At 42.0% G+C, this 25,239-nt stretch overlaps 1 protein-coding gene across 1 annotated transcript in view; it reads left to right on the top strand.

Moving 5' to 3' along the window:
• LOC122794881 (vomeronasal type-2 receptor 26-like) overlaps window positions 1–25,239 on the top strand; it is a 223,526-nt gene that overhangs the window by 20,666 nt on the left and 177,621 nt on the right. The window contains exon 2 of the mRNA XM_044063481.1: window positions 98–221. Within this exon, the coding sequence (XP_043919416.1) occupies window positions 98–221 (124 nt within the window). The remainder of the gene's footprint in view (window positions 1–97; window positions 222–25,239) is intronic.

Raw genomic sequence — 25,239 nt, forward strand, 5'->3', positions numbered from 1 at the left:
CTAGTAAACACATTTAACTAACTAATTAACTAACTAAAGCAGTAAGTTATTTATATCTTATTGCTTTCACTAAAATATTGCCTTAAACTACTTTCAGGTTCCAAGATCAGTCTGTAGCGAAAGCTGCCTTGTAGGATACATGAAAATCCTGAAGAAGGGCCAGCCACTTTGCTGCTTTGACTGTGTCCCATGCTCCACTGGAAAATTTGCAAATGTTACGGGTAATGTATTTCTAAAACTTAATATAAATTACCAAACTTTGTACATGTTTTCCTGCCATTCATCTTATAATATAATGACAAAAGAAACAAACAAGAAAACATTTCTTAGTATTTCCATAGCATATTTGACAAGCAACAACTTGTATAAATAAGGATACGTATGGACTGAACTGTACTTCTAAAGATGAAACGTAGGGCAAAGTTTGACAGTAAAACAGTTTCATTTTATTAAAAGGTTCCTTTTCAAGTGGATATAACTTAAAGTTTATTAATTGCAAAGTTTTTTGAGGAACCAGCTGAAGTAAATAGATCCTTCAAAAAGTCTGCTACACATCATTTCTGTGCTATTTTGTAATATATATTTTTTGTCATTTAGTGTCACACAACTTTTGGTCACGCTCAGGTTTTTGCTGTGGCAACTAAGAAAGGCCACTGTAATATGTATAATTAGACATGTCATTATATTTTATAACTATTTTATTTATTTATTTGTTTATGTATGTATGTATGTATGTGTAATTATTTTTCCTCCAGCTGCCTGATAACCATTAGCCTTCCCATAATAGGTCAGCACATTAGCTGTCCTTTGGATGACAGCTAACCATTGCAGGATATGACATTGATAGCCAAAGTCCTCCTATCTTCTGACATGTGGACTTTATTGCCCCAAGGTTTGTTATTACATATCCCACCAGTACATCTGTGTGCACTCCTGTACATAGTACCTGGAAGGCTACTAGACTTTGCATCTTGCAGTCAGAGAGATGCAAATGTATATTGCATATATGTGTCTTGTATTTCCACTTCCCCACAGAGTCAGTTTTGGAGCAGAACACACTGCTTCCCTTTCCCAGGATGTCCAAGCCAGTATCAGTTGCTCACTGTTACCCTCACTGCACAGTTCCTGCAGCTCCAGGGATGCTAATCAGACTCAGGTCACTCGGGTCTTGTTCTATGATTCTGCAATCATTTTGCCTCGAAGACTTGTTCTTCATCAATGAACATGCATGAAATGCTTCATCTTCTGGATAGCCTCTGGATTATCTTTTTAAAGATGAGAAATTCTTATGCATATAAATAAGTAATGCAGTTCCATGATGTTAATACCCATAGGAAAGTTTGGCAACACTTTTAAAATGGTTTAAGGCAAAGTCAACATATTTCAAGCTGTTTTATTTCCAATACAGGAGCAGTAAAACAATGGACAGAAAAGTATATGAAATGCTATTTCATGTATTCAAAGAAAGTGCAGGTAGCTAATGTTATTATTCTAATACAATATTTTATGTAGAATGACTTTTACAATATACACTGCAGCTTAGCTTTAAATGGAGACAAATAAGTTGATGAATGTTCTCTGCACTGGTCTTATGCAGTGTACATACCAAGAACAAAATGATGGAATCCTGCATATTTTTTTTTAGGAAAACAAACATTTTCCTCTGCAGTGCAATATTTTGACATGTAAATATTATGTAAGATGATTATAAATCATAATTAAGACAACACAACATTAATATTTTATCATAGACAGATAACATCACAATAGAAATTGAAGATTACTGTTAAAATTCTCATCATTACTGTTTTTAGAATGTTTATCTTGAAATTGGCTTTGTGGCTCTGTCCGTCTGTGGTTCTGTCAAGCTCTCGTGAGACAGCAGTAAAAATACTGTACTTCTTGTCAGCAAAGCACACACCTACAAAGACTTGACAGAACCACAGAGAACAAAGCAGGATGCACTGTACTATGAACAGTCTTAAATGAAAATATGATGACATCTCACTTACATCATTTACCCCCCCCCACACACACACACACACACACACACACACACACACACACACACACTTGCATCTCCCTACATCATTTCCTGCAAACGTGCATGTATGCACACTCATGCACACACACACACACACACACACACACACACACACACACACACACACACACACACACACACACACACACGCACACATGCACGCACACATAAGGGATTCACTCCAACCAGAGTAACAAAAACAAAAGTATGACTTATAATTGAAAGGGAGAGCAAACACACAAAAAATTCTGTTTGCATATGTACAAATAAACATATAGCATACACTATTAAAGTTTGGAGATGTAAGCAGTACAATGCAGCTTGTTAAAATGACAGCACTTTAAATTCTTTAGCCTCTGCCCTAAACTGCCAGACAAATTTGTCATCTGCCCTTTAACTATAACATCTAGTGAGCTTTTTTCCCCACCCACTCCCCTCCATTCAACCGTCTTGATTAGAATCAATAACTTCCATATAAGGACATACTTAATAAAAAAATCAAACAGAAATCACTAGGATGGCCATGTGTGAATGTGTAAGCCTGCTATGTAAAACCAACTTCAGTTTGTCGGCAGTGTGTACATTGCACGCTGAAATCAAGACCTCTCAAAATTTAGTAAAGCTGGTGGACAGCAGCTTTGAAAACACAGTCCCCGGGATTTGATAAACATCCGGCAGGAATAGTGCTATTCCTACAGGAAGCAGATTGTGGCCATGTAGAACAGTATCACACCTTGCATATTAATGAAGGTGTGCTGCTGTACTGTCTACATGGACATGATCCATGTATGAGCACAGAGGGCATATCCGAGCATTGCTCGCACAGTGCATATGACCCCTGCACTGCATAATTGCCATATGGCAATTCCAAAGCAAGTAACAGTGTCTTCACACATTGTTTTCACAAGATAACAGTGTCCACAGACAAAATACAACAGAAATACAGCCCCCCACAACATAGCTCTCAACTGGCCAGATGTACGCAGAATGTCCAGAGTTATCCCATATATTTGTGGCCTTCCCCTCATAAAAAAATCTCCTCACGTCTGGCACATGAAGTCACCAGATAGTGACACACATTGGAGTTGCATAACGAATTTCCCTCAAAAAATATCTTCTAACACAAAATATGTTATCCTAGTAGCTTCCTAAGTTAGTAAGAGTAATATTACATGTTCTCTTTTTTTTTCATCCCCAATAAACTTTAAGCATAGCTGCATGGGTGTGTGCATTGCACAGCTATGCATAGCATAGCTTAAAGATATGAATAACCTAAATAGAACTAGACAGCCAAAATTGTCCAAGTGAAATTGCAGAGTGATTCAAGCATTCATGTAGTATACCATGTATCATGGTTTGAGCCCCACCTCCAGCTACTCATTTTTATTTCTGAAAACAGCACCAAAAGTATATTTACCTAGAAATATTTAGTAATAATATATATTTGTTAACCAGGGTAGTGTAGCAGGTCCAAATGTGAGTTGTCAGTGTAGTACAGATGTGTCATTAAGAAGGAATCAACCCCACAGTCCTGATAGCCTATAAAATAAAAGCTGAGCAATACTAAATTGTGCCCAGCTATGCTTATCCAGAGTAAGCATTGCTCAAATATGTATGCTGAGCAATAATTAGCATAGCAAAGTGAATTTGCACACTGGTAAGCAGTGCTTAGCATCTTTCCCTTTCAGCAATGCTTACTTTAGCTAAGCATATTTGCCCGTCTTTTAGCTCAGGTCAGCATTTTCAAAATCATCCAATTACAGCAAAGGGTGAGAAATCAGCCCTATTTAGACCTCGGAAGTGGAAATACAGCCCATAACCAGTTGTAGCTGATCACTGGGGTAGGAGAAGGTACTCATTTCTAGGTGCAGCTCTGGGGCATCCAGGAGTCCAGGGTCATGGTTGGACTCCTTGTAAACAAACATGCAGAGAGACTGCTGCAGGACCAATACCAAGGCTCCCAGCACAAAGCAGAGGCCTGGTATCATCTCACATATCACCTCACCAGTGTTACTGGTGTCCCTCGGACTGGTGAGCAAGCCCATCACCACTACGCTGACCTCAAGCATCAGAAGAAGGATCTCTTGGACCAGTGGATCCAAGATGTTCAAGCACAGGATGTCCCAGTAGTGTGTAAGTATCAGTATCAATTAATTGTGTAACAAGGTCCAGCCAGATGGATAGGTATGCATAAATTTTTCCCTGTCTCCTGTACTGCTGCAGATGAGAGGGATGCAAGCATGGACACGCATGCTAGCAGGTTGTCTAGGCTGCACCGTGAGGCTGGTGAGTAGAAATATAGCTTGTAGTAGTCAGGGCAAATAAATAGAAAGGAGTAGAATGTCACCTGCCAGCAGTTAGAAATGTGTACTGCTTGGACTGAATAAATGACACATTGCAGAGTAATAGTGATATATGGGATATATATCAATAAAAGTTACAGTACCTGTCAATAAAACACAAAATCCCAGACTGTCGTGATTACTTAGGAATCTGGTAGTATGCAGTAAAAGGTGTACAAATTCAGTACAGCAATTATGGCTCTGACAGCATTAATTAATTGAGGCTCATCTGACAAAGATTGTGGAGTTGTAACGCAGATTTATCATAACAAATGTTTCATGCACCAAGATCTGATCAGAGAATATTACTGTTGTGTTAACCAGTTGTTCCCCATATTGTAAGTTGTCAAAGTATGAATACACAATTATAAGAACTATGTGCTATGCATGAATGTCAGAATTACAAGGCAGATAGTCCAAAGAAGAGAGTATTAGATAGAAAACAGTCAAAAAAGAAGCAGCAATTCCTCAATTGCTCCTTGTGATAAAACTCAGTTTGCTGTACCTTTTGCAGAAATAGGCACGGTTCGAATCCTGTGAGTGGTATTAAGCTGTATGCAAAATCTCACCCAATAATATGTGAATCTGTGTAGAAGCAGTCAGGTATTGTTAAAAGAAATTTCCTCCACAGGTCTGCCAGGTAAGAAAATGTGGACACCAGCTGGAGGAAGGATGCAATTACACACTTGTGTACAACACCCACTGTCCAACCCCAAGAGTGCAAATGACAGCAAGATAAGTAAATACAGCAAGTAGTCCCCACCAAGAAATGTGCCTCAAGTGTCATGCTATCACAGTTAGCAGTCAGTGCTGCCAACAACCAGGGTGACCGTTAGAAACCAAGGTGGACTATAGCAGTAGCACACACATGCAGACAGTATGGGTGCACATATGTAAACTTTTGAATTTGTGAATTTGTGTAGAAATAGTCAGGTAGTGTTAACAGACATTTCCTTCACAGGTCTGCCAGGTAAGAAAATTGGCTGTACAAATCTGTGTAGAAACAGTCAGGTAGTGTTAGCAGACTTTTCCTCCATGGGTCTGCCAGGTAAGAAAATGTAGAAATTAGCTGTAAGAATCTGTGTAGAAACAGTAAGGTACTGTTGACAGAAATACACTCCATGGTTCTGCCAGGTAAGAAAATGTGGATACCAGCTGGGAGAAGGCTAATACTTATACACTTGTATACAGCACCCACTGTCCAACCCCAAGGCTGCAAATGACAGCAAGATAAATGCATACAGCAAGTCGTCCCCACCAAGAAATGTGCCTCAAATTTCATGCTATCACAGCTAGTGGTCAGTGCTGCCAACACCCAGGGTGACTGATAGAAATCAAGGTGGACTATAGCAGTAGCACACACATGCACACAGTAAAGGTGCACATATGTAACCTTTATACTTTGTGAATCTGTGTAGAAACAGTCAGGTAGTGTTAACAGACATTTCCTCCACAAGTCTGCCAGGTAAGAAAATGTAGAAATTAGCTGTAAGAATCTATGTAGAAACACTTAGGTAGTGTTAACAGAAATACCCTCCACAGGTCTGCCAGGTAAGAAAATGTAGAAAGTAGATGTAAGAAGGCCATAATGATAACAATATGTACAAACATACCACTGCCCAACTCAAGACCATAGGTTGAAGCAAAGTGAGGTAATACCTGCAGAGTAATGAGCAGAGCAATGTGTATTAAAGTTGTGAGCAATGGAAGCCTATACATTTGTTAATTGACAACTCTCCGTCGCCACAACCCTTTCTGCACCAGTAATCTAAACACATAAATCAATGGGTATGTTTTTCACCAGACCTACTGTTGGGCCATGTGTCCTATTGTTATACAAATATTTACACATTTGATTATCAATGTTCCCTGTTCAAATACTATCATTGGTGGCCTGTTGCTATCAGTGTAACCTGCATGATGTTATAATGCCCACTATGGTTCCGTATATGCATGTGTTCTGTTTGCTATGCAACTGTCTAAAATCTGTTGTTTTGGGTTTATGGTAGCACCTATGCATGCTGTTATAACTAATCCTGAAATGTGTTTTCTTGACTAACCAACATATGTTGTAAAACCTCTACACTATAGCACATCTGGGAAGGCTCATCCCAGTGGATCTGCCTGTCCTGCCTCAGCTGGCCATGGCAACAGGCCCCAGCACATCTGGGACATGACCTGAGACCTTCCAGTCTGTTGGTCCTGCACCTCATTCAGGTGGAACCACCTCATGGGATGGGGCTCATCTCCCCCAGGGAGTAGGCACAGACAGGATACTGTCACCCAAAGCCAGGTCCAGGGATTGATGTGTAGCCAGCTCCAGAAGGAGTTTGGAGATCTGTTATGCCAGCTTGAGGGCTGCATGGCACAACTTGAAGGTCATCCTGCCCCTCCTGATCAGCCCCCAGCACAGCCACCTTTGGGACTGTGAAGGTGCAGTGGTGACTGCCCATGGGTGGGGACCTCAGTCCCACTGCATCCAACTGGGGGATCATGTGCATCCGACTCCCAACCACCCTCCGCATCCAAGGTGTTTACCCACCCCTGTCTGCTGTCTTGTCTGTTTTGTCTGTCTTCCTACCCAACTTACCTCCACAAATATACTTACTATCCTTCCCCAACATCCCACTCTCACCTCAAAAAAAGGAATAAAATGTCGTCCCATACATAGTTGTCCATTTCACACACATGCCCACTGGACATGTGTAAGTCACTTTAATTGGCTTAACAACACATTACTGTTGTTGTCTCCCCTGTCTCAGGAGTTTGAATGTTCAAATTCATCTCCAAATTCTGCACAAATGCACAGCTGTTGCTGTATCAGAAATGGCCAGCTATGGACCTTCCCTACACCCTTCCTGCACATCCCTAGCTATCTTTCATATTGTTTTTCCCTCTGCATGCCCCTTTTTTCACCACTTTCTTATCACTCCTTTTATTCTTTTCTTTTAAGAAAATTAACTCAGGGGTGAGTGGGCTTAAGTGGCAGTAAGAGCATTTGCATGATGCTAAGAGATGCCTACAGAGATTAAGCAGTTTCCTGTTTAACTGTGTGTTGGCATCACTTACTATTGCACAAACTCATGAAAACCAATTCACAACTGCTTTAAACTGCCCTGTATCCAACAGCCCTTGTTCTGCACAGCAAAAAAAAAAGTCAGCCCTTACAAGTATTCAACCCAGAACCCTGCACACCACAGTCACAGCGGTTTACTACAAAGACATCTGAGCTATACATCTCTGGTGTTTTTTTCAGACATATCATTCAGTAGAGTCATTCAACAGTAGGGAAAAGATTCTTCAGAATTAATCAAGTTTTATACATATATATATATATATATATATGTGTGTGTGTGTGTGTGTGTGTGTGTGTGTATGCATGTATGGTGATGCATATATTTATATATATATATATATATATATATATATATATATATATATATATAAATAAATAAATACATAATATATGTAGAGGTAGACATATAAAAGACATACATATATATATATATATATATATATATATATATGTGTAAATAAATATATACATATATATAAATGTAGCTATATATATATATATATATATATATATATATATAGATATATAAATGTAGCTATATATATATATATATATATATATATATATATATATATATATATATATATATATATATATACTGATATATATATATATATATATATATATATATATATATATGTGTGTGTGTGTGTGTGTGTGTGTGTATTACAGTTGTACCACAGATCCATACTTGGAACCTCTTACTGCAACAAATCTGTGCAAAGGCTGCCAAAATGTGGGTCAATGGGCCCAAACTTGAGACCCCTTTCAAATATTGCCCTTAACCCTCTCTATCTCCAGCAGCTGTGGTACCTTGCAACAAAATAATAAGCCCTGCTAAGTCTTGAACCCAGGGCCCTGTAAACTACAGTAAAAGTCATGTACCATTACACCATGTGAGCACTATAATGGAGTGATGATTTTTCAAACATATCAGTTAGCAGAGTAATTCAACAGTAGGGAAATGATTCTGTAGAATCAGTCAGGTTCATATATATATATATATATATATATATATATATATATATATAATATATATATATATGTGTGTGTGTGTGTGTGTGTGTGTGTGTGTGTGTGTAAGGACATGCATATACATGGACAAATTGACACATAATATATATAGATAAATAAACATCTAAAATATATCTGCATATATGCATACACATATATACAGAAAGGTAAATAAATACATACACACACACATCTCTCTCTCTCTCTCTCTCTCTCTATATATATATATATATATATATAAACAGCTACAAACACATGCAATCTGTGGGTCATGCTTCTGAACAGTAGAAGTCTAAATCTGAAAATGCACTCACTGGAAACACTCCTTAAACTGGAGAACAATGACATTTCTGCTGTAACAATGACCTGGTTAAAGGCAGCAGAAAGCATCCCTGCACTACCAGCCTATAAGTTATTCCACACTTGTTGGCTGCATTACTTGGCCTGAAGCTCCAAATGTGGTGGTGTTTCCATATTCATGAAGCATGTGCAAACCTCCAGAGTGGTAGCCCAATATAATGCATCACAGATACTGCAGGCCTGCTATAGGTCCCCAGCCATATCCCAAGACTCACACTCTATATTCCTTATTACCCTGGAGTATATTACTGTCCAACATAACACTCTCATACTGGTTGACTTCAACTACCCCATCATTAAGTGCGAAAGCTACTCATGTAACAATGCACTTGCCCAACATTTCCTGGAATTCATCAGTTCCAATGGCCTGTAACAGCTTATTCCTACACCCACTGCAGGTAGCAACATCATTGATCTGGTCATTACTAACACGGGCGACTGTTGCTGTACACCGATAGTCAACTCCTCCCTTGTTAGATCTGAATGCAAAGTAATCACCTTTGGAAATCCACATCACTCCCACCCCCTTCCCCCCTTGAAAAGGTAACCACCATGAAAGCCTTTCCAAAGCTAACTTTGGCATCCTAAAAACAGAGGTGGCTAACCTCACAGCAGCCATGCAAATGGAGATGAGTTGCATGACTGCTGAATCAAACACCAATGCACTATGATCATGTATACAAATGCATGAATTCCACCATACCCAACAGAACCAAGACTCTCACCTCCAAACAAAAGAAGCCAATCTGGTAGTCTTAGGCCATAAAGACACTCTACAACAGAAGGAGGAAACTGATACAGAACAAGGTGAATTCCCAAGACTGGAAAAAAACCCTTATCAGCCTCAATTAAAAGTTGAAGTCCCTCATGAAATACTTTAAAGCTAGCTGTGAAAACTAACTTGCAGCACATAGTAAAGGCAACCACAAGGCACAAGTAGAGAATTTCCATGGCAATCCCAAGATTTGCTCTGAGCTACTGAACAATGGTACCTCCTAGACTGAGCCAACATATATTGTCAATATACTGGTCAACAGACTCAGTGCTAACTTTACCCCATTCCCCCCCAAAGAACCAATCACAATACCAATACACTGCCAGGCACCCAGTATTACTGCTGCAAAGGTTAAAACACCACTTTCCAAGGCCAAGAATACAGCTTCAACGGGACCTGACAATATTCCTGGCTGTGTTGTACATGAACTACAGAGTGACCTGGCACCGCACCTGTGTGCCCTGATCAATCACAGCCTCACCTTAGGCTTTTTCCCTACTGAATTGTGAACTGCTACAGTCAGCCCTCTCCACAAAGGATGAGCAACTACAGACCCTGGAAACTATTACCCCATTAACCTGACAAGTCTGTTATGCAAAGCTATGGAATGCATCATCATGCACCTAATAAACAGGGATATGGGACTCTCCAGACTAAGGATCCCACACATGTTGGTTTTGTGAAGGGTAGGTCACACCTGCTCAATCAACCTGGTCAACTTCTTTGAGTCAGTTACCCAAGCTGTGGATGAAGGCAAGATGGCTCATACAGCCTACCTCGATCTGGCCAAAGCCTTTGGTAACATTCTCCACTCAGGAATCATGCAAAAACTCACTAAGCTTGGCATAAACCCCTATACCACAAGGTGGGTTGAAAACTGGCTCACAGATAGAACTTACTGTGTGAAAATAGTTGGCTCCAAGTCAGACTGCTGAGCTGTCATGAGTGGAGTCCCACAGGGTTCTGTTCTGGGTCCTATCCTGTTTGGTATCTACTTTTCTGAAGTCCATGCCACCATGAAGGGACTCTGGCTAACAAAATTTCCAGACAATTTTAGGTTGGGAGCTATTATTAACTACCCAAGTGATGTTGGCATCCTACAGAAAGGCCTCACTAAGACCATTGACTGGTGACAGAGCCATGGCCTTAAGCTCAATGTCAGAAATTGTGTCATCATCCCATTTGGGAAATACCCTGTTCCCATGAATTACCACATTGCTGGTAGTCCCCTGAACACAGAAGGTGTTATAATAGATCTGGGTACACAGGCTGACAGCAATGTCTCTTTTAACCACCACATTGCCACTGTGGTCAGAAAATCCTTCTATGTGGTACATCTTATTACTAATGCTTTTGGATCCAGGAAGGAAGACGTCATTGTCCCCCTGCACTCTTCCTGACAGAGTGACACAGTTTTGCTTCAGCATACATATTCTGATGGATGTGAGGTATGAAAATGAAATGTATGTCATCATCTACTGACAGCAATCATCATATCATCACAGTTATTTACCAGGGAAATGAGAATAATCCATAAAACAGACCAGATATATGAGCAATAAACTTGGACATCCTGAAACAATCCAGCCAGTTGAGAAGTATGCTCAGAACCCCTTACTGCAATGAATCTTGACCAAAGCCGACAAAGTGGCGGGTGGAAGCCATGAAAACGGGGATGTATCTGAAGTACTGGAGTAGATAAGCTAACACAGTTGCTGCAGTAACACCCTCCTGTGTGCTCTAACATATATTTAGTGAAATAGCACCAAGTAATTGGAACAGGAAATCTGCTATGGGTAATTACACATATATATGCAAATATAGCAGGCACTACAGGGATGTAAGAGCACTGAAAAACAGACACCAGTGTGAAAGTGCATACCCACAACTAATATCACCACAGTCACAGTCACATACCAGTAAGTCAAGTGAACAGTAGAGTATACAAACTGTGTGAACAAATACATCGTTGTTTGACACTCACACACTAGCCCTACATATACTGACCCAATTCTCAGTGTGGTCTGAATCCTGACTATGGTACAGGACATGTCTCAGTCTGCCCCTACAAACATATTCAGCCAATACACAATCAGAAACTGGAGCAGCATGCATAGTCAGATAAAAAAGGGCCCATAACAATGACATCTACCCCCCTTCATATACAGCCCAAATAACATGTACACGTGACATATGTATACAATCCTGATAGTCTGCTAACAATGGACAGACATACAGATACCTCTCAAACACACAGGATTCATATCTATGGCCACTTCCCGGACATATCTGTGGGTCTTCTACATCACCGGGATGGTAGCAGGAATGAAGGCAAGAAATAATGATACTAAATACATCTGAGCATCCTTGAAATCTGGACAAAGCCTGACATCATTTAGGGACAGAGGCACAAACACAGGGGTAGATTGGCCATATTGCTGTCATAAATTGAGACAGTTGCAGATGTGACTGGGTGTGTTGTAATATATCCTTGATGTGGAATATGAAGTCAGTAATACCAATAGATGTGAGTATAGGCTGACTGCATTCCCCAGAGTCCCTGACTGATTTTCCAAAGACACCAACTGTCTGGGGAACAGAACAAACATAGCCAACAAACATGTGGCCAGTCTGTGGACAGCATGCCAGTGGAGAGGTATGTCAGAGACATATCACTGTCAGAAGTGAAGTCACTCACTAAATGCATGTCCACACAAACCCTGTCAGTCTATCAACCCACCATGTGTATAACAGCACTGATGACATAGAATCTGTTTGCTATTCTGGGGATATGTCCTCCATGTTGTTGGGCTGTCTCCAAATGTCCTGTCCTGTGAATTATTCCCACCTACTGTCTGTGAATGTGTAGCCCACCACCTCTGTAATGTCCCTCAAACAAGCAAGGAAATGGGGCAAGGTACACAAGAAGGAATGTCCCATATGTTGGAACTATCAGCAGTGTTCAGGCCCACAGCACAGTACTATGTGGGCACCTACATAGTTGTATGGCCTTAGTAATACCTGGAAACTGCACATCTGCAAAGAGGACAGACAGACAGTAGATAGGCACCAGGTTATGCATTAGGATGAATATTTTGTAAGATAGAAGTCTGCAACTGAAATGTATGCCATTTCTACATGACAGCAGTCCCAATGACATGGCCAGAAAACATAATAGTCTACAGTTAATATAATAATATCATATTAATATCCAATAGGAGATACATAAAAACATACAGCTCAAACACCAAGAGCAAGATAGTGTAGTACACAGAGTCCCAGCTTTGCATGCAGGGGTGCATGGTTCAAGTACTACAATAGGCAACCTAAGTTTACATGGAAAAGCAGTGTTAAAAACTAATGTAATAATGCAATATGTGAAATTATTTTTGGTAACCAGTGCACTGTAGCGGGTGTAACATGCAGGTGTGAGGGCATATAACATTCGATACTACCCATGTATAAAAACAAAACAAAACAAAATAAAAACATAAATTGGATACTACTCATGCGTACCCAAGTGTCCCATACAGTATATTTACACCACTTGCTACTGTAGTGACAGCACATAGAAGCATGTTATGTACAGGAAATTAAATACACTTATAAAATTACATCATTACTCTGTTATTTTATCAGACTGGAATGTGAGCAATGGTTACCAGGGCTGAGCAATGCTTAGCAGATGTAAACATTGATTAAATGTGACTGCTAAGCAGATTTGTGCACTGAGAAGTGTCACTAAGTGAAGCCCAAATGGTGTAAGTGCCTATTCATTTAACCATACATTAGCACAACTTAATGTCACGCAAACCCACGCAAACCCGATTAAAACCACTCAAAATTGCCTTAATCTCTTCTGTATCCAACAGTCCTTGTTCTGTCTAACAACAAAATAAACAGCTATTCCAGGTCTTGAAGCAAGGATGCTGTACACTATAGCAACAGCAATGGACCACTAAGCCATATGAGCTGTATATCTTTTGGATGTTGTTTCAAACATACCATGCATTACAGCCAGTTTACAATATGGAAGTGACATTGTGCAATCAGGAAGGAGTGGTATCTACAAATATATATATGAAAAGAAACATATACATATAGAGAGAGATAGATATGTATGGATATACATATATGTGTATAACTATATGTGGATATATTACCAATAAATACTGAGGTGTGTGTGTGTGTGTGTGTGTATATATATATATATATATATATATATATATATATACACACATACGTCTCAAAATGCCCATACAAACATAATGCTGCTGATAGATCACCCATAACTGGGGCAGCATGCACAGTTGGATACAAAAGGACCCATGACACTCACATCTGCCTCCCCCCCACCCACAGTCCAAATAACAAGTGACTAATACACAGCTACAAAATCAATGGCCAAACATACAACACCGCTTAACAAAATGACTGAAGATAATAAAGAGGAATACAAGCAGCCAGAAATTCACACAAGTTTATTATACTTTGATGTCCTGGTCAAGGCTTTCAATGATGAAAACATTACAAGAAATACTTGCCTTACATACGAGAAGCAATTAACACTTAATTACATTTAAATACACTGCCTCCAATTATACTCCTCATTTAACCCCCTAGGGGTCAAAGTATCACATTTGAAAATATAAATTGCTTCTGTACATAACAATTGTTTATTATGAATGTTTCATCAAACTGAGAAACAGAGAATTTCCAAAACAGTACCTTGTAACCCACTACTGTCTCCATGGTGAAACTTATTCAAACGTACAGCCATAGAACTGTCTTTTTTCTTACCAGTAATAATTTTCACCTGTTCTAACAACCTAGTTTTAAAACACTTCTTATTCTCCCCTACATAAAATATGTTACAAGGGCATCTACGAGCATTCTCTATACACTGACCTCTTGAATGTACAGACTTCCACATGTTTTCCAGCTTTTCCCCTAAGCAGAAATAACAGCTCTAAATAATAATAGACCATATACCTATCAAACTCCTACTGTATGACATCTGGACAAAGCATGACATAATTGGGGCAGAGGCCCAAACACATGGCCATACTTCAAATATTGCTGTTATGCACTGAGCATGTTGCTGGTGTTACAGGACTTGTAACTTAACTTTTCTGAGGGATATAAAGTCAGAAACACAAATGGATGTTTGTATTTATGGATTGCAATCACCAGAGTATGCTACTGATTTGCCAAGGACAACACCTGGCTGGGGAACAGACCAAACATAACAGGCAAACCTCTGGCCATTATGTAGATAGCCCTGCAGTTGAGAGGTATGCAGACACAGAACTTTGTTTTACTGAAACCCATGCAGAAGTAGCATGTTCAGACAAACCCTGTTAAACTAGCTGTATTCAAAACATATAACAGCAATGCTCACATAATATCCCTAAGTCTTGAACCTTCTCCACCATTTAGTTGGCTTGTCTCCACAAGTCTTGTTGTAAGAGGTATTAGCTCACACACCTCCCAGATGTCTTCATCACAAGGAAAGGAAAGGGCCAATGCCCACACGGAGTACTCAGTTAAAGGAGTGTGCTGCCATGGCATTGGCTATTGGAATAACTACACAGCTGCTCTGCATGCAATTATCAAATGGGGAGCACCAATTGGTGCACAGGCTATCGCATGGTCATGGGCTTTACCTACAAAAGACAAGCTGCCATCTATTTAAAACAACTTTATCACAGACAGTGAATTGCTTCAAAGCTGTTCCAGTCTGAAGAAAGAGTAAAAATATATCTCTAACAAATCCAGAAAAAAAAGTATGTGAAACAAGTAAGCATGTAACTGAATGCAGTAGGTGGTCTGTAATAATGGAAAATAGGGGTTTGAAAGAATATGTTTCTCAACAAGACTTGCTGTACTGATGTACTGCTGAACAGCATCGATGTTTATAGTATGTGGCTGTGTCTGTAGTGACATAGATCACAGCTTAGACCTCTGACTCAGCCCAGGAAAGGACAGATGACATTTGGCAACTACGGGGGTGTCTGTCAAACACCAGTGACTGTGCCACTGCTAGGCAAGCTACTGGGATGTTGTACATATCCATATGTTATCTGTGCATATAACTATGGTACACATTTTGTCTTGTAAATATAACATACCTATACAAAACATGTGCAGAGTAAAGTACTGTTGCAGAAGTGTGTGTTGAAATACATGTGATATAGTGAGCGCATACCATTCAACTGTACAGTGTTATAACCACATGTGTGCTTGATATCTGTACTCACATACACAGACTTGTGTAATTTTAGGCATACCATCGTCAAGTCTGTTAACAATGACACCGTAACATAATAGCCTAGATATGAATGCGGGGCATCCTCCGGGTTAGCACTGCGATAGCAAAGCCTACTGTGCAATCAACTTACCTATCTATGTATGTAAATAAGTTGTGCATGTTCTACTTGTGTGTAATCTCAGTTTCAGTGCAAACAACCAACATAAATGTTTACAGGTACTGGTTGTTGCACTGCCATGACAATGGTATGGGTAGTAGAATAAGCATAATTATCAGGGTTTAATTGTAGAATTGTGAATGACCCTCTGTCCATGCCTACCACACACAGCTATCTGAACACCTACAGAGAGTGGATACCAAGAGTGTACATATCCCTGTTAAAATGGCAGGTTTGCATACTATACAAAAGTGAGACAATAAAAAATGTTGCCAAAATGTTTCCCACCTTGAATGTGACCCATAACCTGCACAATTCTATTGACAAATAAACAAATCTGTTAGGGGAGAAAATATAAAACATAAGAAATCTACTATAAACTGGTTGCATACATGTGCACACACATAAACCACTACTTTGTTGATGCACCTCTTGCAATAATCACAGCATTCTCTTTTTGGTTACACACATGCCATCAATTAACAAGACTCTGATTAACCCCAAATAATGTTCAGCTCTCCTAGTAGTATATATTTGACATTTACCCAGTTGCCTGCTACAGCAAAAGACATGTTTGGTAGAGAACTTACAAAGCATTTAAGGGAACTCATTATGGAACTGCATCAGTCAGGTGAGGAGTAGAATAAGTGTCCCTAACATTGGATATACCATGGAATACAGTGTAGACAGTCATCAGACAGTGGAGAAGATATGGGTCAACAGTGACAATGCAAACACCTGGACGTCCATCCAAAATGGATGACATGACAAGAAGACAACTGGCCATGGAGGCTGACAGGGGACCAACAGCAACACTGAATGAACTGCAGGAATGCCTGGCAAGGACTGGGTGTGCAGCACATGTGGCAACAATCTTCTGTATTCCACACATGTCTGCCCTATGGGGTAGGTTTGCTAGATGGAAGCCTTTTCCTACACAGAAAAACATCCAGGGCTGGGCAAACATTTCCAAACAGTACATCAAGTCTCAAAAAAGCATGTTGGACAATGTGTCATGGTCTTATGACACCAAGTTTAAACCTTTAGCCCACAATTCCAAGAATGATGTTTGGCACAAAAGAACACTTTGAATTGCCAAAAGCACACCACCCCCTGATGAAGCATGGTGGTGGCAGTATCAAGCTGTGGGGTGGCTTTGTAACAGCTGGAACTGGGCCTCTACTCAAGATGGAGGGAATTTTTTTTTTTCAAAAATTTATTTATTCATTTTTTCAAATAGAAATAGTAAAAAAAAAACTTCCATTATGCACATCATTTCAAATGTAAGATGGAGGGAATTATGAACAGTTGCAAATACAAACTGGTTTTGACCCCAAACCATCAGTCATCTGCTAGAAAGGTGAAGATGAAAAGGGATCTTGTCTGTCAACATGACTATGACCTCAGGCATGCATCCATTTTGACAAAAAGAATGGCTTCACCATATGGAAATTACAGTTTGGGAATATGCCTGCAAGACTTACATCCAATCGAAACTCTGTGGGTTGCCCTGAATAGGGCTGTGCATAAGATATGCCCTTAGTAATTGACATATTTGTAGCGCTGTTGTAAGGAAGACTGGGCAACTATTGTTTATCTATTTATTTATCTATTAACATTTGTTGACAGGGAAGTCCACTAAGTCTGAGACCCATTTTCAGTGGAGGCCAGGGGAGAAAAGCTCCACAAAGCATTACAGTGACAACAAAGTTTAACATAAGCTTAAAAAGTATTACATGTTAAAGATGCAGAAGAAAACATATGTCAGAATTAGAAGTTATGTACCTACCATAACGTTCCATGGGCAACTATTGTTTATCTATTTATTTATCTATTAACATTTGTTGACAGGGAAGTCCACTAAGTCTGAGACCCATTTTCAGTGGAGGCCAGGGGAGAAAAGCTCCACAAAGCATTACAGTGACAACAAAGTTTAACATAAGCTTAAAAAGTATTACATGTTAAAGATGCAGAAGAAAACATATGTCAGAATTAGAAGTTATGTACCTACCATAACGTTCCTGGGCAACTATTGTTTATCTATTTATTTATCTATTAACATTTGTTGACAGGGAAGTCCACTAAGTCTGAGACCCATTTTCAGTGGAGGCCAGGGGAGAAAAGCTCCACAAAGCATTACAGTGACAACAAAGTTTAACATAAGCTTAAAAAGTATTACATGTTAAAGATGCAGAAGAAAACATATGTCAGAATTAGAAGTTATGTACCTACCATAACGTTCCATGTTAGTTGTCTTCTCTCGCCTTCTTTCTTGCTGGATGGGTTCGGAGCCGATCCTCGGCTCCGACTCGGCACTTGCTTAGCTTGAGAACTCCTTTTACCAGCTCGAGGCAACCCTATATCCCATGATGCAAGGCGAGACTACCTCAGATCTCGTTTGGTAGGTATAATACCCTGCTAAATAAAAACTATTCCCAAAGGAAGAGCAAAGACTAACCTAGTAGAACTAGGAAAACAAGTTCTTAATATAGACTCCTCTACTGAAGACTCAGGAGAGAGAAACCTGAGAAAGAGAAGCCCTTCAAGATCTGTCCAGGCCAGGGGGAAGGAGCGAGGGATGCAAGAAAGAAGGCGAGAGAAGACAACTAACATGGAACGTTATGGTAGGTACATAACTTCTAAATGTTAAGTTGTCAATCTCGCCTTCATTCTTGCTGGATGGGACCGCGTCCCTAGCACCTGTATCCCGGGTGGCTCAATGGAACAGACTCTTGAGAACTGTGGAACCAAAACTGGCTCTGTCCCTGGAGGCCAAATCTAACTTGTAATGAGAGACAAAGATATGAGGAGTGGCCCAAGTAGCTGCTGCACAAATGGTATCAATGGGTAGCCTATCCTGAAAAGCTGTAGAAGTAGATAGGCTCCTGGTTGAGTGTGCCTTCAGTTTAGAGGGTAGTTGCTTGCCTCTGAGCGAATACACGTAAGAAATGGTGGAAGATAACCATCTGGATAAGGTCACTTTTGATACTGGGAGACCTTTCCTGTTTTCTGCACAGGAGACAAATAATTGGTCTGATTTCCTGAATTGTTTAGTTCTATGCAAATAATACCTGAGCTGACGATGGACATCCAAAAAATGAAGCTTTTGTTCAGCTCTGTCAGAATAATTTGGGAAAAAAACTGGTAGATCGATGGATTGATTAATATTAGTTTGAGAAACAACTTTGGGGAGAAAAGATGGATTTGTTCTCAAGGATACCCTGTCCTTGTGAAAAACCAAGTAAGGGGAACGGATGCAGAGAGCTTGAATCTCGGATACCCTTCTTGCTGACGTGACAGCCAGTAAGAATATAGTTTTCCAGGTCAATAACTTCAAGGAGCATGAAGCAGATGGTTCAAAGGGTGGTAAAATCAAGGATGCTAACAATACATTCAGATCCCATTGTGGAGGAGGATGTTTTATTGGAGGCTTCAGCAGAAAAACTCCTCTCAGAAAAGCTTTGCATAGTCTATGTGACATAATGTTATGATCTTGCAAGCCAAAATGATACTTGGAAATAGCCGCCAGTTGAACTTTGACTGTTGATGAAGAAGATCCTGACTGAAAAACTTCAGCCAGAAAATCCAAAACAGAATGCACAGGTGCAGTAAAGGGATCAATGTGCCTCGAGTTTGCCCAAAGGGAAAAACGTCGTCATTTGCTAGCATAAACCGTTCTGGTGGACGACTTCAAAGAAGCTATTAAGATATCTCTGACAGGATCAGAGATCATAGGGAGCCTGGCTAGGGAAGGAAGTGGAGCAACCAAGCAGTGAGGTTGAGAGAACGAATGGCCCGGTGCTGTTGACCCGATTGGTGGATCAAAAGATCCGGAACTGGGTCCAGATGCCAAGGCTGCACCAGGAGGTGACGATGCAGAGTCGGAAACCAAATTTGTCGAGGCCAGTAAGGGGCAATGAGAATCAACTTGGCCCTCAAAACGGTAGCTTTCTGAATGACCTGTGGAATTAAGGGGAAAGGAGGAAAAGCGTACAGAAGTCCCCGGGGCCAATCCTGGGTTAGAGAGTCTCTCAGGGGTTGGCCTGGTAGAGGAAAGAGGGTGAAGAAGTCGGGGCATTTGTTGTTTTGGGGTGTAGCAAAAAGATCGCAACAAGGGGTGCCCCACTTCAGAAATATCTCGTCCACCATTGATTGATTGAGAGACCACTCGTGAGGCATGAGAATGGCTCTGCTCAGCCTGTCCACTAAGAGGTTGGACCTGCCGGGGATGTGCGCTGCTATCAGAAACTGATGAGAGGAGATTGCCCATTGCCAAAGTCTGAGAGCTTCTCGACACAAAGAATAGGACCTGGTCCCGCCCTGCTTGTTGATGTACCAGACCACAGACATGTTGTCCGTTTGAACTGCAATAGTCCCCGCGGGAAGAAAGTCGTTGAGGGCTCGCAACGTTAAAAGCACCGCTCTCATCTCCAGGACATTTATGTGCAGATGGCATTCGATGGGTTGCCAAGTCCCGTGGACCATCCTGCCCTGATAATGCCCCCCCCCACCCGATCAGAGAGGCATCCGTAGTGACTGTGGCAACTGGAGGAGGGGGAACAAATGGTCGGCCCTGATGAAGTAGAGGGGAAGATATCCACCAGGTTAGATGAGTCTTGCACGATTGTGTAACTAAGATTTCGTGCCTCATTGGAAGGTTCTGGAATGACCACTGAGTGAATAACATCCACTGCAGAAGACGCATGTGGAAGTGAGCTAATGGTAGAAGTACAATGGCCGCAGCCATAATACCCAGAACTTTCAGAACCAATCTGGCTTTGACTTTGCTGCTCTGCAATAAAATCCGAACGTATTTTTGGATGTCCAGAATTCTCTGATCTGTTAGTCTGGCTAACAAACTGATGGTGTTTAATTCTGTGCCTATAAAGGTGATAGATTGGCAAGGCAGCAGAGAAGATTTTTCGAAATTCACTGATATTCCCAACCTTTTGCAAAGCTGCAGAGTGTAGTCCCTGCTCTGAAGAAGCTGATGCTTGGTGGTGGCGGAGAGGAGCCAGTCGTCTAAATAAGGAAACACCTGGAATCCTTGACGTCTCAGATGAGCTGTGACCACTGCCATGCATTTGGTAAACACTCTGGGGGCTGAAGTGAGGCCAAAGGGCATGGCTCTGAATTGATAATGACTGGTCCCTAGCCGAAAGCGGAGAAACCTCCTGGAGCGCCTGTGTATCTTTATGTGATAGTATGCATCCTGAAGGTCTATCGAGCACATCCAGTTGTCCTTGCCCAGAAAGGGCAGAATGGACTGAAGCGTGACCATCCGGAATCTTGCCTTCTTGACAAATCTGTTTAGATTGCTCAGGTCTAAAATCGGTCTCCAATCTCCCGTCCTTTTGGGGACCAAAAAGAATCTCGAGTAGACGCCGGATCCTACTTGGTCTGCTGGAACAGTCTGGACGACTCTTTTTTCTAGGAGCTTTGAAACCTCCTGTTTTGCCAAATCCCTTTGACCGGGTGAGATGTCTGGAAAGGATTGGTGAGGTACGGGATACCTTTCGAAGGGGATTTTGTAACCCTCGGATATGATCGACTGTACCCACATATCTTGTGAAAGGGAACGCCAGGCTACTGGGTACAGCGATATCCTTCCCCCGACTGCCTCCAAGGGTGGACAGTCGGGCAACACCTCAGGGATGCTGAAAGGGCTTCTCAGGAAGAGACTCCCTGTTGCCCTGATTCTAAGGACCCCCCTGCTTCTAGGGCGGCATCTATTATTGTTACCCCCTCTGCCTCTGGGGGTAAATTGACCACGCGTGTCTGGCGCTGCTCCTTGGGCTTTACAGAACCACATCTTTCCTCCCTTCTGACCCTTGGGATAGGGTCTAGAAGGGGTGGAAAAATGGACTCCTACGGCAGAAAGAGTTTTGCCGTCCTGCTCACACCTGGTCAAGGTTTCCTTCACCTGAGGTCCGAACAAAGCCGAACCGTCAAAGGGGGTATTGGTGAAGGACGCCTTAAAGGGGTCCGCGAAATTACAAAGCCGCATCCAGGCTTGACGTCTAAGAGCCACTCCTGTGCCTGCGGCTCTGCTCGCTCCATCGGCTGCATAGGATATGAGCCGCATGGAGGAGTTGGTTAAAGAATTTAGGATTGCTAGCTGTGAGGCAATCTTGTCTTGAGCCCCAGCAGCTGAAGGATCCTGAACCACTTCACCTAGTGCCTTGAGAATGTCTCTTTGAAGTCTGGTGAAATGACAAAGATAGTTCAGCGAACGCATAGCAAAGGTCGCTGAAGAAAACATCCACTTGCCATACCTGTCCATGGTCCTAGAGTCTTTGTTAGGAGGATGGACAGGCACTGAAGGATCCGCAAGTTCCTTCTTGGTGGCCGCCGCCACCACCATAGCATCCACAGAGACGCCCTTAGAAAGAAACTGCTTGTCTGAAGGGGCCGTAATAAATTTGGATGGCCTCCTGGGGACTGGTTCCACAGAATCTGGAGCTGCCCACACCTTCTGAGCCACTACCTGCATAAGTGGGTCGAAAGGCGGAGACACCCAGGAGGTGGAGGGTCGGGATCCAAAAGCCTCCAGGTATACCGACTCATCCTCGGAGGGGTCAATGGAGGGCCAGTTCCCCCTCTGTTTGAGGAGTTCAAGGGTGTCTGAAAAGGAGACATCCTCAGAGGGGGAACGTGGGGAACCCTCCGACTCATCTAAGTCGGTATCAGATGTTGTAGACTCAGGGGAGTCTGTGTGTTTCCTCTTACACGTCCTCTTCCGAGGGGGATCCCCTGCGGGATCAGGAGAAACCCCGGAAGAGGAAGTTATTCCCAATGGGGAAACCTGGGGTGATGGATCCCTGGGCCTGAGAGCAAGAGGCTGGCAAGAGACATCAACAGGCACCGAAGAGGGAGGAGCTAAAGGGATGGACCGTTGACCTGGCTCAGGTGCCAGGACACTCCTCATCACCTCAAAGGCTCCTCTGCCAGGGAGGCCAGAATATTCCCGTTCCGAAGAAATAGGAATTCCCGGCTCCACTGAGAGAGAAGGCTCCGAGGCCGATGTCGGTGCTGAGCTTACCAAAGCTGATGCCCCGAGAGGGAGAGTGGGGTCGGACAAGGGTCCGATGCCACTAGCCCCCTCGGAGCCGACAAGGGAAACTCGACGGCCGGATCCCTCCAAGGAAGGTCTCATGGAGGAGATCGGAGCCGAAGACGACGGAGCCGAAAGGGGATGTATTGGTTCCGGCGCTGACATGGTCGCTGTCCCGAGAAGCTCCGGCTCCGAACTCTGGAGGGGAGTCGGAGGAGGAAGTTCAAGGGGGAGAGCAATAGCCGAAGTCTGCTGAGACGGGCTAGGGAGCATTTGGACTAGTGCCTGTGACTTCAACAGTCTGCTTACCACCCTCTCTAAATCGTGGTCAGACAGCCTGGAAGATCTCGAAGATCGGCTCCGATGACTCCGTTCCAACAAAAGAGGAGACCTCGGAGCCGGGTGGATTGATTCCAAAGAAGGGGACCAAGATCTCTTCTTGGATGAAGCCATCGGAGCTGACGTCCTCTGGGTTCCAGATGGAGCCGAAGGCTTCTCGGCTCCGATACTGGATAACACGTCGGCTCCAGCCGGAGCCGACAAGGCAACTGTCGATTGAGTGTCGGAGCCGATAGGAACCGACACTATCACATCAGAAGTAGAAAGATCGGCTCCAGCCGGAGCCGATCTCGACTCAGAAGGAGTCGGAGCCATCGGGGAAGGCTTAACAACTGTAGCCTGAACCTTAGGTGGTTTTGAAGGTTTACTCGACCCAGTTTTAGTGGGTGAACCTTCTGGCTTTAATAAGTCACAGAGGATCAATTTGTTCCTCCTCTCCTGCAGGACTCTCTGGCTAAAAGAATGACATATGGCACAGGAGTCCTGCAGGTGTAAAGGCCCCAGGCAGTAAACACAAGAAGTGTGACCATCTGTCAGAGACATTTTCTGACAGCACGAGTCACACTTCTTGAAGCCTGAGACCTTTCCTTCCTTAGACATAGTCCAAGTGAAAAACAACACTCACACACCCCAAACAGTCACACTATTAATCCCAACAAAAACACACACACAGACGGATTAAGAAAAAAAGGCCTAGGCCTAACTGAAAAAAATAACTTAACTATTTAAGTAGAAAGTTTTAAATGTAAGGGGAATAGGGTGGGCTGTAGAAACACTACACACTATGAAAAAGGGCAAGGGAGAGAAAAAACCCTGACTAAACTGTTTGAAAATTCAAACTTACCTGAGCTGGCAAAAAAGAGACCTCTTCGCAAAGCGGCAAACGAGATCTGAGGTAGTCTCGCCTTGCATCATGGGATATAGGGTTGCCTCGAGCTGGTAAAAGGAGTTCTCAAGCTAAGCAAGTGCTGAGTCGGAGCTGAGGATCGGCTCCGAACCCATCCAGCAAGAATGAAGGCGAGATTGACAACTTAACATCTACAATTTACAGGATTTACATTATTCTACACAAGATGGAAGAGAAAAACATATTTCAAAATACATTTCACAGGAATTTACTTTATTTGGCACTAGAAAAGCATGGACTTTGAAACAGTACTTTCTTTGCTAAGAGTATAGTATACTGTATAGTAGGTTTCCAGTAGTTGTTGTGAAGACTGGGTTTTACAAAGATTTGCCAACCCAGCATTTGATGAAATGTGCTTTTTAAGGAGGTATTACCAAGTAAAGATGTGCCATGATGATAGACTTCAACCTAAGACGACTGAATGCTGTCATCATCTCAGCAGGTGCTTCCACAAATTATCTGTTTAAGGGTGTGCACACACATGCAACCAGCTTATTATCCTGATTTCAATTTGCATATGTTTTCCCACAATAGAGTGTTATGTTTTCAATGGCATTGTACAGGCTATAGGTCACATTAAAGGTGGTAATTGTGTTGAAATTAGTTATTGTGCTGTCGTTACAATACCACAAGGACCAGGCATTGTAACAGGGGTGTGTACACTTCAATATCCACTGTAACTGCATGGACTCAGTAATACCTGTCATGTAAAAGCCGTCTCCACCAAGGTAGACTAATCCCCTTTGGTCGACAGCAGCAATACACAAACCACATAATAGGTTCCTATATTGCTGTACAGGGCCACATAGGTGCAGACAACAACTTGGAAGCATGTCCACCTCTATCTGAACAAGCATGTAAGGTCACAGGTGACTTCATGTAAGGCTAACTATGAGAACA

The sequence above is a fragment of the Protopterus annectens genome, chromosome 2.part1, assembly GCF_019279795.1.
Source record: "Protopterus annectens isolate FY-2018-M chromosome 2.part1, PAN1.0, whole genome shotgun sequence".
Lineage (NCBI taxonomy): Eukaryota > Metazoa > Chordata > Ceratodontiformes > Protopteridae > Protopterus > Protopterus annectens.